This window comes from Eretmochelys imbricata, chromosome 27, assembly GCF_965152235.1.
Source record: "Eretmochelys imbricata isolate rEreImb1 chromosome 27, rEreImb1.hap1, whole genome shotgun sequence".
Classification (NCBI taxonomy): Eukaryota; Metazoa; Chordata; order Testudines; family Cheloniidae; genus Eretmochelys; species Eretmochelys imbricata.
Genome location: NC_135598.1, coordinates 9,907,733 through 9,924,761, shown reverse-complemented (window position 1 = coordinate 9,924,761; position 17,029 = coordinate 9,907,733). Strand labels below are relative to the sequence as shown.

At 38.2% G+C, this 17,029-nt stretch overlaps 1 protein-coding gene across 1 annotated transcript in view; it reads right to left on the bottom strand.

Annotated features, from left to right (window-relative positions):
• ZNF652 (zinc finger protein 652) overlaps nt 1-17,029 on the bottom strand; it is a 34,258-nt gene that overhangs the window by 10,326 nt on the left and 6,903 nt on the right. Inside the window, exon 2 of the mRNA XM_077806059.1 lies at nt 1,438-2,593. Within this exon, the coding sequence (XP_077662185.1) occupies nt 1,438-2,346 (909 nt within the window). The 5' untranslated portion in view covers nt 2,347-2,593. The remainder of the gene's footprint in view (nt 1-1,437; nt 2,594-17,029) is intronic.

Genomic DNA, 17,029 nt, shown 5'->3' with positions numbered 1-17,029 from the left:
ATTAACAAATTTATTTGAGCATAAGCTTTCGTGAGCTACAGCTCACTTCACTGAAGCTCACAAAAGTTTATGCTCAAATAAATTTGTTAGTCTCTAAGGTGCCACAAGTACTCCTTTTCTTTTTGCAGATACAGACTAACACGGCTGCTACTCTGAAACCAAAGGTTTTAATGTTCTGGGCTGAAATGGGGCCTTCTGCTTGACTGTCGGAAGACGGGATATAGGGCTAGATGGACCTTTGGTCTGACCCAGTATGGCTATTCTTATGTCACGTTTCAGTCAAATGTACGTATTCTTTTCAAAAAGTGCCCTCTTTTGGTGATACTCATTGGGTGGGAATAATTTACTGCCCTTCTGCCTTTTAACATTTCAACTAAATTAAAATGGAATTCAAGGGGCTTTACCCTGGGGCAGTGGGCCTATTTCACCACTAGGATGCAGCACTGTGTTAAGTTTTCTTTAACAAAGCAAGACTAAATCACCAGATAAAACAACAATGCCCATGGTTATGAGATAACATATATACCTAAGAGCAGAAAACAAGTCACAGATAAGTCAAAAGCTCAGAAATTGTATTCCATAATTTAAATTATTTAAAATGATTCTTTCATGGCAAAGATTTCCACTGTTGTGTATATAACTAAAAGTGACAAACCTTCTGGTGAGATGCAGTCCAACAAAAATCTCCCTACTAACAGCAAATTCAAAAGGCTAATCTATTATTTATTCAGATTTTGCAGCACTGCAGAAATGGGCAGGTTTATGATCAGGTTCACCTTTTGCATTATTAGAAGGATTTCCACATATCTATGTACATGTATACAAACACCATTGTAAATAATATGTCAAGAGAATTTGAATCATCTTAATGTGATCCAGAAAGCAAAGATGACAAATTAACACTTTTCACATCTTGAAGGTGTTACAATTTTTCTAGGTCACTTGTGTCAGCCAACATTCTACACATTGCTGATTCCCTGACACTTGTTACCATTTTGTTCTCCCCTCAAAATCTTACCTTTACACATTATGTCCCTGATTTTCAAGGGTGCCAAACATTCAAAACTTTGACTGAAGCTACTGGAAGCTGCAGGTGGGTCAGCACCTCTGAAAAATCAGGTCCTATTTTGTACAAAGTGGTGCACTGCAGACAAGTTTTCAACCCATTATTCTTGTATCTGGCATTTGTTTAAAAGTAGTCTGGCATCTTCCCACAGTGTAGATTAATCCTAGCAAGAACTCTGCTAAAACAGCACACGGGGCACCCTCTGGTCCCTATTTCCTTTGGCAGACACCAAGAAGTGCTGACAGGTAGAGGCAGATCTCGGTCAGGACCTTGTCTCCATAAAAAAAATTCCCTCTCTGAGGTGTCCACTAGCCGTATCCAGGGCACAACAGAAAGGTGTGGAAATCTGGCAAGCAGGTGAACTAACCTACCTGAATGTTTTTTTCACAGTCTGTTTGCTGGTGAAGGGACAGCTCACTTTCTAGAACAAATTTCTTCCCACACTTGTCGCAGATCTGCATACGCCTGTGAGTGACGTTCATGTGCTTCTCCAGGTACCAGCGTGTGTTAAACACCCTGGGGCACTTTTCACAGGTCAAAGTCTCCTTTTCTTCACACTTTGATTTCTGCACAGGTGCCTTGGGCTCCTTTGCAGCTTTCTTCTTACGCTTGGGGGGCTCCACACTCTTTCTACGGCCCCTTGTAGTTCTGGGTGAAGGAGAAGTTGTGGCTGCTGCAGCAGATGCAGCTCTCCTTGTTCTCCTTTGGGTAACACTAACTTTTTCCACTCTTTTCTCTTTTTTCTTCTGCCTCTCATTTTCCTCATCATCATTACTGTCTTCAGTGGCCTCTTCCCCACTGTCACCCTCCTCTTCCTCACTGCTGGTCTTAAGAACAGCAGTCTCTTTGGACTGGGAGGGGACACCCTTTTCCCCTTTTGATACATTTAATGTTTGGTTGTTAAGGTTTACCTCCACTATAATCTGCTCCCTTTTGTAAGTCACTTCATCTTCCTCCTCTTCTTCCTCCTCAGAGTTGTCAGAGTTCTCTCTATCTTCTTTCACAGCCCGGACCTCTCCCACTGATCTGTTCTCCCTGAAATATGGCTGCTCCTCTCTTTCATGGAGATGTGGTTTACTCATTTTGCTGTCCACCAACACAGAGTAAGGGCTTCCTGACTCTCTTTTGTACACTTTGGTGGACAGATCAAGTTCCTGACTGGAAGCATGATAAAACGTGGGTGGCACTTGACCACGACGGCTTTCCTCTTGCGCCATCCCTGCTACATGCACGGCACTGTTTTCAACCAGCTGTTGGTCAGAATTGGCTGTCTGACTCATTGGGGGGAGGGGCCCTGATTCATTGAGCACCTTTGATCCCAGAAAAATCAAATAAGCTGCTGTGAAATATGATGGGCTTTCAAGATGATGCCTGTTCCATCAAGACAGAATGACTAAAATACGATTCTCTCTCTCCTGGTGTTTAGCACTGAAGTGTGGATCACAGAATTCTGGTATTATGGCAAGAGCAGAGCTGTAGTAAATATTCTTCTGAAGAAAGCGACCAACCAATCTTCAAACATTTTATCTACAAAGAAGAACAGAGAAAATTAAGTCAGTTTCTTAAAAATAATTGAAGAAATATATCCCCCAAGCTCCTTGTTTTCTTTCCAGGTGTACAATTTAGGCAGAGCCCAGCAAGATCTACCATACCAATTATTAATTATTCATTACGCTTAGTGGTCTATTCTTCAAATTGCCAAACAAAAAAAATCTTATTTCCACTGATTACTGGCAACGGTGCAGATCTCAACAGACCTTCCGGGAGAGATAAGAGATTATCAAACTGTAAAATATGAAAATGGACCATACTAGTAGGTCCAGCTTATAGTGGATAATGTGGGATAAAGGCCAGGTGCAAAGAAAAAAAAGGGTGCCCACCATCTTTTTTTTTTTTTTTTTAATTAAACTTATGTCTAAAAGCATCCTGAATGATATCCTTCCTAAAAATCCCTCCCAAATTTTGTTTTTTTAAATCTTTTACATTACAAATTGAAGTCTGCTCTACCCTGTTTTCTGATGATCTATGGAAAGGTAGAGAACTGATAGTATGGCATCTCTCTGGTTATTAAACCTCATTACTTGAGAAAAGTGATTTTCATTCCAATATAGTTTTGTTAAAGATTCAGCACACAATTAAGGGCTGAGAAGTCTTGCAATACTCATCTGAGACGACTACTCGCAAACAAAGTTTCCTGTAAACTTGAGAATAGCAGACTTAATATTCCTGATATATCAAAGATAAATACGAAGTATTTTTGATGGGGAGGAGGGCAGATAATCTTTTCAAATCTTCTCTATATATCATAAAGCAGCAAAAAAGAGGCACAGACCCTCTTTCTCCTTTTCACAGGTCACTTTTAAGTAAGTCAACAAACTCACTGTGGTTCCCAGTAGCACCAAGGACACAATTTCACTGTGCTGCAAAAAAAGTTACAGCAGAACAAGAAAAACTCAGATCAAAAAGGCCATGAAAAATTCTGTACATGTGCCAGCCTGGATGAGATGGGTAACCAGACAGGAAAGTTCTGTAGAACAACTGAGAAAGCATCTCTAAACTGCCTCCTCCCTGTTCTACCCTCCAGGTTGTAGTAGCATGCAAACTGGAACTGATTATGTGCCAAAGGACATTGTATTAATGTACATGTGCATGAAGAGTCTCAGTGAAACATTTTCATCTTGCAGCAGTAAATTAGAGTGGAAGATATTGTGTGTCCAGTTGTTTGTGTTTCCACCTCACAGATTGTTCATACAATCTCTATTTGATTTAAGGGACCTATTCTCTTCTATCTCAGCTTGTGCCCTGTCCCACGGTTACTCACTCCCCAATCTAGTAGCCAAACAATAACCCTTTCTATCCATCTAAATTTTACCTGCAGTTATCAAAGTTGGAGTTTGACCAGTACACCAGGGTTAAAGCTCCTACTTCCTCCTGCAAAAAATACCACGTGATCTCTACCACTAGTAATCAGAACCTCAAGATTTTTTTCCCATTCAGGAAATGACATTTCAAGCAGCGCAATATTAGAAAGACAAACCAAGAATCTGGATTGAATGGATGAGATAGAGGGGTATATCTGAGCCATCAGCATAAATGTGGGATAGTCAAAAAGTCATGCCTGCAGACAACAGTACCTAGAGAGGGTGCAGAAGGAGGGAACCAAGGATAGAGGCCTGGGCAAAGCACATAGGAAGGAGAAGGGAGGATGACAGATCACCAAACAAGAGAGTTTGAAGCAGCAATCAGAGAGCTAGGAGAACCAGAAAAGCCAACCACTAAACTGTTGGGGTTAAGAAGGAACTTCCTCTATGGGAATATTATTACATAACTGTCCACCTCTAAAGTTTGTTCCACCAGTTCAGAGTTGAGGCACCTTTGATTTAACAACACTGTGTAGTGAGACTTATGCTGCTATTCCTATGCAATACTCATCCCATCAACAGAGTAAAGCACCTCTGGGTACAATTCAGCACCATTCACATGCACTAAATTGACTTCAATAAGAAAAAACTACACATGACTTAAGTAGGAAGAATAGTATATTACAGCTGTACATTACACACTTCTTTCCACTTAGCACTGTGAGTTACTAATAAAAACATTCTCCAAACCACAAATATGACAACTTCATTCCAGACACAGCTGAATGCAATTTATATAAAGAAGGAAGTATATGTTGCATTTCTCTATTCGACAACCTTAAAAAGAGTTCAATTAAGGTGTTTGAAAAAGGACGACTTCAGTAATAGTTTTTATGGTAAACAAATTCATTAAACCAGTGGTGCTTCTCCTAGGGTACCAATTACCAATGATCTGCAGAATAAAAAACAAGCATTCTACAGATAGTGTAGGGAGATGAGAGACTGCAAAGCAATATGGACCCAAAGAGGTACTTACAAAGTGGTCTACACAACAAAGTGTTAATTCCACCATTATGTCTCTCCCCTCAACAGAATTTTAAAAATTAGTCATAAAACCTAGCAAACAGTGTTTATGCCATATAGAAAACTATACCTAGTTATTTTGTAAGCTCATTGAACAGATCTAAGTTACATGGCTAACACTAGAAGTGTGTATAATCACTGATAATATAACACCTGAAATAGCTTAACATGCTGCTGTGAACAAGAGAAAAAACAAAATCACCTTTTCATTGAATTTTTGTCTTCATATTTATTAGAATTGTTTCACCTCTGCTCATTTTAGGAACATTCTATAAAATAAAACCACTCTACATGAATGTATTACCACTTCAAAAGCAAAAGGACACATTCTGAACGTATCAAAAGCTGTTTGGTCTTAAACCACTGCACTTTGCAGAAACAGTAACCTAGTTTCACTTTGAATATAATATTTGCAATCCTCAAGGGACCCACAACTTTCTAACAAAATTTCATTAACTGCCACAGAGATGGTAAAGAGAGGGACACTTAATACATTCTCAATACAAATAATGCATTGCATCAGAAGATTAAAAAGTTTGAAATAAAATAGTGCTGAAGTATAACTTTTACTAGCAATTTCTGACACAATATACAAATCTTAATTCTGAAAATACAAAAAAGACAAGAAAAAATCTATTCTTCTTAATGAATTCTTAATGAGCGAGAGTCTGTCTCATATCTTGATGAATTGTTCAGACTCTGAAAGAATGCTTTTCCTATCAGATGGGAGAAACACAGGCTCTCTTTAAATGAAGTACATCCGAATTCAAACTCAGAAGTAGTTTTATTATGAATATAAAATGAATAGTTATGAGGCACCTGCAGGAAATTTGTATTCAGAGACTACACTGGAAAAACCTAAAAAGTGAGGTTACAAGAGTTAAAGGCATAAAGCCCAGAAGCAAAAAGTGCACCAAATCTTGACTTGCAGACAAATGTGTAGGTGGAGGAAGCATCTATGTGGGAGCAGCATTTCACACAATGCCTTTGCTACTTCTAATGAAAAACCACATTTCTTCATGTTATCTGCCAGCTAAAAATAGAAAAATCTACCCAGCAATGAACTCAAACAATTATTTGTTCTAACTTTGATTCAATATCAGCTGTTTTAAATCAAGACCAGTCTGAGTCGGATGTACAGAGTGCTACTGACTATAGATTTTAAATTACATCTCCTCAGAGTAGTGTGGTTAATAGTGACCAGACAGAGTGAGAAAACCTGGCTTTTATTCTTAACTCTGCCACTGACTCACCACGTGACCCTACCTTTGTGCCAAATTTCCCTATCTGTAAAATGGAGATAATGCTTATCCCATTTGTAACACATTTTGTGATCTACAGATGAAAATTATTCCTGCTTAGCATGGTTCTCCATGCACCACATAGTTGTGTAGCTACCGACATACACTGTGAACAACTAGCTGCCTACTACACAAGTGCGCTGAATTACTTCTCGTGGCTCCCATGGAAGACAGGAAGATGACGCATTTTACGTCACTCCACAACCACTTACAGCACTGGGGGAAGCTCTCCGGGGCAGGAGTGACATTGACCTAATTCTTACCAGTTGTGCTGCTATCCATAGGGTTCCCAATATCAGCAGTGATTAACTGCCAAAGATATTGGTGGGCTTTCACTTTGCTGTAGCTTTGCAAACCTACAAGCATTTATATAGAGTCATTGCAGTGGTCTCTGCAGACATAGAAAGACAGCACTGCACTGAGTTTATACTTAGTTATCACTTGGAAGATTATTTTTGCAACCATGAAGGCTAGAAACTTACTTTTTTAAAATGAAAGTTTAGATTGTATACAATTGGTGGCATTTGCTTGGGAAAGCTCTGTACTCACCATAAGGAACAGTGAAGTTTTCAAGTCCTATTCTCTACACTCCTTGCAGGAGCTCTCCAACTTCCATCACACAGTTTTGAGGACTGATTCAAAGAAAGAGAGACAGAGAAAGAAAGACTCCAGTAGCCGACTCTCAGGCTATGTCTATACTGCAGAGCCTATGCCAACGTAGCCCCCTAGTGTAGACACAATATATGCAACAGAAAGGAGTTCTGTGGTATAGGACCAGCACCTCTGCAAATGGCATTAGCTATGCCGACAGAAACTCTCTATTGTTGGAGTAGTTGTATCTCACTGAGAGTTTTGTCAGCACAGATATCACAAGCAGATGTTTTTTCATACCTCTTACTGACACAGCTATGATGGTACAAGTTTTAAGACTAGGCCTTAGTCTTTAAACTCAGTACCTACTTTGATTCAGAAACTATTCATTAAAATGTCTTACGTATTCCAGTATTCCAGAGTTGGAAGCAGAATAAACTAAATTTGTCTATTTTAAACCTCATTTGTGTTGGACTTCACTTCCACCAATGTGGCATAAGTGCCCCCAACTTTAATAATAAAAGGTCACAAAAACCCAGGCCAAAACTGATTTTACAGAAAAGCGCATACTAACAGTACACAAACATTAGGAATTAGTTTTACATATAGGCCCACAGAACAAATAAAACTTACAAAACTGCTTCCTTGTTATGGAATTTATAAAGTAAGCAATCTAAATTTTGCTTACAATGCAGAATAAAAAGCCCTAGTTGATGCAAGCAGCCTACTTTAAAGGGATACATGCAGATTACAGATGTGATCCATTAAATAAGAGACCTACTAAAAATTTCACCGCTAGCATGATAATGTAAAAATAGATTTTAATTTTTTATTTTTAACCTTTCCCCACTCTCCCCCTATAAGAAATTTTTGGTGCAGACAGACTGAAAGATAGGCTTTTTCCTTACTGCTTCAATTAAAAAACAAAAAAAAACAAAAAAAAAAAACAGAGAAAGAGCAACAAGTTTTGAAATGGATATGGTCAAGTTATATCTTGTCATGTTAAGAAGTTCCACTCTGACTTTTAAGTAAGTAGCCTCTCCTAACAGCATTTTGCCATTTGAGAATCTCTTATCCACACAATGAGAATTCACAATCCACACCAGTAGAAAGTATAATTCAAAAGACTTATTACCTTTTCCTCATTCCACTATTAAGCAATCCCACTTTACCTGTGCTTTAGAAATCTGAAGCAGTTAAGAATTGTGAATGTCTTTTAGTTGTAATATGCAGTGTTGTAACCCTGTGGGTCTCATGATATTAGAAAGACAAGGCGGGTGAGGTAATATCTTTTATTTGACCAACTTCTGCTAGTGAGAAAGACAAGCTTTTGAGCTTCCACAGAGCTCTTCTTCAGGTCTGGGAAACTCAGGCCATGTCTACACTTCCACTTATGTTAGCAAAACTTATGTCGCTCAAGGGTGTGAAAGAACGCACTCCTGAGTGACATAAGTTGTGCTAGCATAAGCACTCTTGTGCACAGCACTATGTCAGGGCCGATTTAGGTGGTTTTTTATGTGGATAGGAGAGCTCTCTCCCATCGACACACCGCGGCTACACAAGTGGTCCAGCTGTGCTGCTGTAAGCCTACTAGTGTAGACATGGCCTTACTCAGTGTCTCACAGCTTAATACAGGACAGAATAGATTGTTTAGCATTAGTACTGAACTCACACTTCAAGGGACTACTCAAGGTAAAGTGGCCAGTTAACTCTTTTTAGTTATATTGGCAATCAGCAGGTGCACTAAGTCCCAGGTTATAAATATATAGCATACACCATGATTGGGGCAGAAGAGTGTGTTTTGGCTAAAGAAACCAAATGAAAACTCTTATAAAAAGTGGCATGTTATATATTTAATGTCTTTTTTTTTTTTTTTTTTAAATATGCCTCATCCAAAACACCTCAACATGTTAAAGGACTAAGTCAATCTGCTGGTATTTGAAATTGTAGAACCAGGGAGTCTAAATATTCCAAATTTGATTTTTCGAACACTGAACTATCACACTCTGCAGTTGTCCTTAATTAAAGAAGCTAAAAGACTTCCAGAGACTTAGCACACAAGACCATTAGGTGAATTTAACATTTGCATTATGACATTTACAACAGCAAATGTGAAGATTCAGGTCTCCAGCCATCTCTCTAATGGTTCCACATTATTTCTTTTTGACAATACTTAAAAACTCTCAGACACCTATTTAATCAATTTGGCAAGCAACATATTCGCTATGTGGAGTTGGCCATTTGCCTGCAAATATTTAATATTCCCACGGAAAAGTGGAGCAGACTGGACATCTCCAATTTCAGAAAAAGATACCTTGCATCAGTGTCCTGCAACTGGAGTCTACAAACAAGATTGGCAAACCTGGAGGCCTTCTCCATTAATTAAGTCAGGATCTTATACTATACCTTCAGGTCAGAATTGGGGGACAACGTCTTACAGATCTGTAACTAAAGGGAATCTCCAAATCTATGGATCTGGAATTTTTTGCAAGCAATAAATTCACATGGAAGAAAGTTGAAGAGGATGTTCTGGCAGGATTCTTTAAAATATTATAATCCCATAGTCTTTGCTGTATGATGTAGACAAAATTTTCTTTGCTTTTGGGGTTATTTTTAGATAACACAATAATACACTTAGATAGTTTTTCTATGTCTGTAGCCCAATTACCTTGAAATAGTTCTAGCCCAGAGATTCTCAGACTAAGGCTCGCAAATCACAAGTGGCTCTTTAATATGTCTCCTTCAGCTCCTTGCAGCACAATATGAAAACACTGTGATTTAATTATTAACCAATCAGAATGCTTTTACTACCAATTGTAGAATGCTTGGTCAGTCATTTTGCTATAAGAATTTTATATTATATTTATATAAACAGTAAATGAAACAATTAATTCACTCTACATGGCTCTTTTGGGTAATGTTGATTGCTAATTTGGCTCCTGAATCACTGAGCTCTGAGTGTCACCATAGTTCATTCTAAACCATAAAGTCTAGGTGCACATGTAGAATCAGACTACTATTTAAACAACTAGTGTACGTCTCTACTAATCCAAATTCCTGGAAAACAGACAAAGTCAGCAATGAAACTGCAATTTCCCAATGGCATTTTGATTATAATTTCAGCACTGGCTAAGAAGTCTCAAAAATAAAAAAAGTCCACTAGACTGTAAATTAAATTAGCTTCTTGAGTTGCTTTCAGGAAGCAAAGAATGGAAGATGCTTGAGAAAAAAAATGCAATTACCCTTAACCACTATAAATTTGTGCTTAGAGACTTATGCTTTTAAAGCAGTACCAAACCCGAGTCCATTTAGTACCAATTGCAGAGTCAACTGATTTTAACCAATCATAACAAACAATTGTGCTGGTTATAGTGGGAGAGGCTGTTACAGCGAAGTTGCAGAACTCTCTATTCTGCCTGCTTTTTCAGGCACTCAAAATTTTCTGAAACTCACTTTTTGGGATAGTGTCCCAGGTTCATTCCCTACCCCAGAGTGATTAATTATACTATTTATTATTATTTTAGCAAAGAAGCATTAGCTGGTTTTGAGAATGAGTGAAAAAAAATATTTCCCAAATGCTCTTGCAATTTTTTTCCCCAAACAACTCTACAGCTGAGAGAGTTACAGTCATTACAGAGAAAACTGAGCCAGTGCAAATTGTGTTACATCAGTCTAAACTGTGTATATTCTAGGTGTCCGTACTGGTGTAGCTGCACCACTGGCTGAAATCCCAGTACAGACCAGGTCTTCGCCTATTCTATTTAGATTATAAGGTCTTTGGGGAGGGAGTCTTACTTTTTTTTTTGTGGGTAGTGCCTAGCACAATGGGGCTATGATTTCAGGTTGGGGCATATAGGTGCTAACATAATACAAATAATGTTTTCCACATAAATCAGTGGAAGTATGGCACATCAATAACTGGAAACAAAAAGGTATATGTTTCCAACACAGACCGCTAAATATCCTATGAAATGTGCAGGGATTGAGGAATGACCCTTTCCTTATGAATCTCTTAAGATAAAAGCTGCACACCTAAAATTTGCAGATAATGGATTCTCCTCTGCAAACTCTTTAATGTTCAGAGCAGAGAGCTAACTCTTAGTAGGACCTTGCCAGGTGGATAGGATAGGATGTTCTAATGGTGTCATACTTCCACATTATAACATTTATTTTCTCTCTTTCCTTCTAAAATACATGGAGTTCCATCAAATATTATATTGACAATCTTAAGGTTACCCTGATGTGCATGCACGTCAAAAATTACAGTTATGGCTGCATATGCTACCTTTAATCTGATCCTTATCCATTTGTAAACTCTTTGGGGAAGGGACTGTCTTTTTGTTCTGCGTTTGTACAGCTCCTAGCACAAAAGGCCCTAGTCCCTGACTACTGCTCATAGGGGCGACAATAATATACATTAATGATATTAATTATATGAACATGTACAGTTTCTAGTACTGTGTATAACTATATTGAACATGAGAATTGATTAAAATGATTTCTATGACATGCACACAGTAAACTTTCTTACACAACGTGTAACTACAACAAAGCACTAGTGAAATACACTAGTATATACAAGCCAGTTTTTCACTAAACTATTGCTCTAATTGCCTCATCTCCAAAATGGCACCTAAAGACTGATGGTTTGAAAGAAAAGGTATAGTAAATGGCTGCTGATTAAATTATTAAAACATATACATTAAAGATAGAAAACATTTTAGAAGTCTAAAAATACTAGATCATTTTGGCAAATAAAATAGTGTAAAGATACCAAAATTAAAAAATACAAGATATTGCCTTATCTAAAGTTTTACAATTTTATTTGATATAGTGTATTTGGGAAATAGCATTGGATCATAACTAAAGACTATCATAATGCATCCACACAAGAAGGCAGAGGTACAGTTGCACATGTAACCTCAACTTTGGCATTTGATGATTTGAGTAATTAATCATGCAACTTTAATATTTTTTACCAATAGTTTCTCGGACAATTTAAAAAGTGCAAGAACTAAAACTATTCAATAAAAATCTCTACTTCCAATAGCCTTCATATTACTTGACCTCAGATTTTGACCCCCTTTCCTCCCCAAAAAAATCATAAAACCACATCTGTAGTGGTCATGAAGATTAATTACAGCTGAACAACTTTTTACATAAGAAAGTGCAGAATAATAAATTAATAGCCCAACAAAACAACTCTCAAAATAATGGAAAACAGCAGTGAAATAGATAAAACCTACAAAGGTTTTATGAAATGAGATAAAACACACACTATATCTTGCATTTCATATGTATATTTATTCCTCAAACATAAGACACATACATTGTCCAAAATTAAAAGTTTGCAATGCTGTAATTTATTTGAACATAATCAGTCTATTAATTAGTTATACCTAATGTCGTGATGGAAGGACAGCTGGGCAAACTTGAGTAGCACTGTGACCCTTTGCTTCAGGTCACAACATCTGAAGTGGGGAACCAGCCCCAGCCCCATGGGACAGAAACCACTGCTGTGTGGGGTGAATGCAAGGCATGCTTTCACTCAGACAACACCCCCTCCAAGGAACTGCCCTCCGCCCTGGGCTGGGATTCTGGTTGCAGTGCCAGGGCAGAAGGTGCATATATGTAACAGTGGGTCACTAAAAAGAAAATGCAGTTAGTGGGTCACTTCAGGAAAAAATTTGGGAACCGCTGATCTAGCCTATAATGAAGTTTCACCCAAACCAAACCAATTGTGTTAAAATACACTCAACAGATGTTGAGCTTATTGGACAAGAGTGGAAGTCTTCTAAACATTGAAAAAATTCTGAACTAAACTGTCTTGTCTTGTGATTTTACTTCTACAATTTCCCACTATTTAATGGAATAAACAATGACAATCTCCTTCAAAAGCAGACTGGAGACAGAAATGTGGATTTTCAACTTTAAATGCAAAAAAAGAGTAGAGAATTTAAGATTTTGTTCTAATCACATTTCAGACTTCTTCTTCTTTTCCTGGGCCCCAACTATGACTTTTGTCTTTGGGATCAATCACGTTAGCTAAATAATAAAGAAGGACCATACCTTCTTTTCTTCTTGTATGGTTCCAGTTCTTTGCCATTAATTAGATTTCCAGATTTCCACCGAGACTGAGAAAGAAGTGTTATCAGGCTATAATTTGTCACGTCCCACTGAAACCTCACCCAGTGTAAGTTTAGTGCTTCTCTGTAGTCCCTTGTTGTATAAAATAGATGCTATATTTTGACCAAAGTCCTCTTCAACACTCTTATGGCAGCTGGATACAAACACACAGTATTCCTTAGATTTCACCAAAAAATGGGACATAAAAAAATTTTCTCAACCACTCATAGGCCTAAAGACCATTTCATTGCCTTTTTTTTTTTTTTTTTTTTTTTTTTGGAGTTTCCACAATGTGTTTCAGGTCTGTATTAGTATTACTTCATCCACAGGGCTTAAAGAGCATACTGAACACTGAAACACATCTGATGAAATGGGTTTTAGCCCACAGAAGCTTATGCCCAAATAAATCTGTTAGTCTCTAAGGTGCCACAAGTCCTCCTAGTTGTTTTTGCTGATACAGACTAACATGGCTACCACTCTGAAAACTGAAACATCAGACAGCTAAGAGAAGTGCTCCTGAGAAGACTGTCTTCTTCATTTCAATGCTTTTATATAAGAAAATGTCACATACCTCCTTTTTCATACTTTTCTCTGAAATTTTGGATGCTATTGTGAGCAACTTGGACACAATATTGTTTTCAGATATAGAATTAATAGCACTGTGTATGTGCACATTTCTCCCCTCTATGGCTGCTTCTACTCATTTACAGGGTCATTTCTCAAGAGTATATCCTGAGCAAAGTGCTTCAATTATTTCTTTAAAATACTCATTTTGTGCTATGCTGAAAGCAACATCTACTAGCATAGAAGGTTGCAACTTTATCAAGTTTCTGCCTTTCCGTTGTTTTTACAACAAAACTATCGATTGATATTTGCCATTTGTGAAGGGTCACAAACACTGACTGCTCCTGAATGAATCTGATGTTGAAGAGCTTTAACGTGGCTTGAGTAGTAGCAGCAGAGCGCTGGGAGAGAACTCCCCCAGCACTCTCCCATAACAAGAACTCTTCCAGCACTCTAAAAACACCACCTCCACAAGGGGCACAGCTACCCTTAAGTCACTACTGTCTATACTGGTGCTTTACAGCACTGAAACTTGCTGCGTTCGGGTGTGTGTGTGTGTGTGTTTTTCACACCCCGAGCAAGAAAGTAGCAGCGCTGTAAAGTGCCAGTGTAGACAAGCCCTTAGTTTCCCCATGCAGATAGCCCTAAGATGGATAGGCCTTTAACACCACATGGTGGGCCAGAATGGGGATGGTTTCATTTGGAAGGACTTACTTTCTATAAATGCTCTCCTAGGAGTCACCTTAATTAAAATGTTAACAAGAGTTTTGTTGTTTGACTATAAAATTTTGTCAATTATCTGAAATTATTCATCCTAGCAGGTAATGTGCCCCAATACCAACCATCCACCATCACAACTTAAATCAAAATCTTTACTGTGAGTCCACTATGATGAGGACTCATGCCACCTGAGCATTTGTCTTAACTCAGCCCTCCTAGGTTGACAAAACTATCAGACTCTTTTTGTTTTTTTAAAGACATTTTGACTCACTTCCAGCCTATTAACTGGTTTTATAAATTAAAGTGTTTTAATAAATTAAACATTTCAGATTTGCTGAGGGCAATAAAAGGTAAAAGTTTGCACTAAAATATGAAGCTCTTTCTGAGCTTTGTGGAAGTGTGCATTTAAAACCAACTTTATTTTTTAAATTTATTGCTTTAGAATTTTGAAATATGCCCACAGATCATGGTGTTAAATGTGCTCCCCTGTTCAAAAGAGCCTTATACAATAATAAGCTCGTCACACACCTCATATCCACATGCAAAATTGCTTGCAATGGGTGCATAACTGTTTTATGCACAGTTGGAACCACATTTGCTTGGAACATAACTCACCATCATGAATCTTATACTGAGTCAACTCTGCACCACTATAGTAATAGTGTAGAAAAAGGCTTTGCCTGCAATTAATTCTCTTAAAAATCCCCTTCCATTGCCACCACCAATATAGATTACACCAGTTTGGAGTTTTAGTTTAGATCTGCTGCCAGCATTTAAACCATTAGGTCCCCGAACCCTGCTCAGGGCAAGTCTAGCCAACATGGCGGTTAAGATTTCAGTGGCTGGGTCTCTATGCTATCACTATCACCTGTGGAACTGCAGCCACAAGAGCAATGGTGGGAAGTTTTTAAGAAAGGAAGTTTAGAGTTGACAAGTTCTAAACGTGCTGATGCTACTGCTTCAACTGGGTCTGCTTGCACAGTCTCTCAATGCTCCTGCAAGCTTTCAATGATCTCCTATATTCTTAACTACTGTACTTTGTTTTGACCTACTGAAGCTTCTGTAATTTTATGCATACCAAGTTTGCTTTACAAGGTGAAATGCACGTAAACTGAAGGCTTTTCTTGTTTCAACAAATAAAAAACATGTTTAGGCAATACTTCGAACATTTACTCTGACAAAACACATTTTATATAGTAAAAATGTTATACAGTTCACATCTCAAAATTTTTTTGGTACAACACCTCTCCAGCCACGTAATGCCATTCCTACAAAACCTTACTTTTCAAACCTGTGCTGGAAACTATGGGTTAGGTACTCAGGATGCATTAGTACTGCAGTGGTTGGAGTGAGTGCTATATCTGGACATGCTAAACAGGTCTACATCAGCCACGATGGCCAGTGCAGACACACTGTACCATTAAAATAGTTCATGTCAACCTTCTTTTGTTGGACTGACACAAGAGACACTGCTATACAGGGTTCTTGGATTCTATTCCCAGTTCTTCCACTAACTCATGCCGTGAGGCTGGACAACTCACCTCCCCTCTGTGCAAGATAAGGATAGCACACACCTAAGGTTTTCCATCATTGTAGTACTGCAAACCTAACTCATGGGGTGAGGAGGCTTACGTTCATGTTTGCAAAGTGCCTTCACATAATTGGACTAAAGCACCTGTATGAGCAAACAGTACTCCTGTTACTGGTTCTGGAAGCCCATATAATAAAGAGATGTGATCTCCTAAAATGACCGATTTGCTTAGGTGGGTGTAACCAGACCCTACAATCTCCAAGGATGAGATGGCAAGGAGAGAGAAGTAGTGACTTAACAAGTCCTAAGATGCTTCATGAGAGCTGAAGCGGAGAAACACACTTTTGCCAGAGCCTGAAAAATTCATCTGTCTGGGGCAAATAGGAATCTCTCTCAGACAAATGCCACCAGCTTATGCATAACCTATGCCTTCATTTTAAAGTAATATATTTCAAGCTCTTATAATTGCAAAAACAACCTTCAGCTACTATTCATAGCTTTGGCAAACCCAGAGTGAAACTGCAGGTAGCAATGGAAGTATCAAAATTCAGGTCAAATTCACATCTTGGAAAAGCTATGAATAGCTGTAGAGGTGGGCTGAAGAGATATTTACTGGGGACATGGACCCAAATCAGAGGGTTGATGATGGCTACATTGGAAATACCAGCCTTGTAATAGCCCAGGATGACTAGTGTGAGACTAGTGGAACAGAAAAAGGTTAGAGAACGTTAAACTGATAAACTGCCAATAAGAGCAATCCCAGTATTCTCCCCTTTCCCAATAGTCAGAGGTTTGTGGATGAGGAGGGATGGCTGAGAGACAGTGGGGAACTTTAACTTCATCTAGTTCTTTGGATTTTACAAGTTTGGATGGGAGGATGAATAGAAGTGAGGATGTGCGAGTGGCTAAATGCACAAATGGATGTCTGTGGGAGAGATTATTTTTAATTATTTTAAATCACCCATAAATTGGCTAAGTTTACAGAAGATACATAAGATCAGGAACCTATCTTCAAAGAAAGGTAAAAGTTAGAAAAGAAGGAAGAGAAAGACTGATTTAGGGGAGAAGTAGGAGAAATGGAAAAATAGAGAAGGAAGTAGAGAAGTAGAGAAAGAAAACAGATATAAGGGCATGCAAAACAAAGATCTCAGACATGACTGAGGTACATTTCAAGAAAACAAAGATA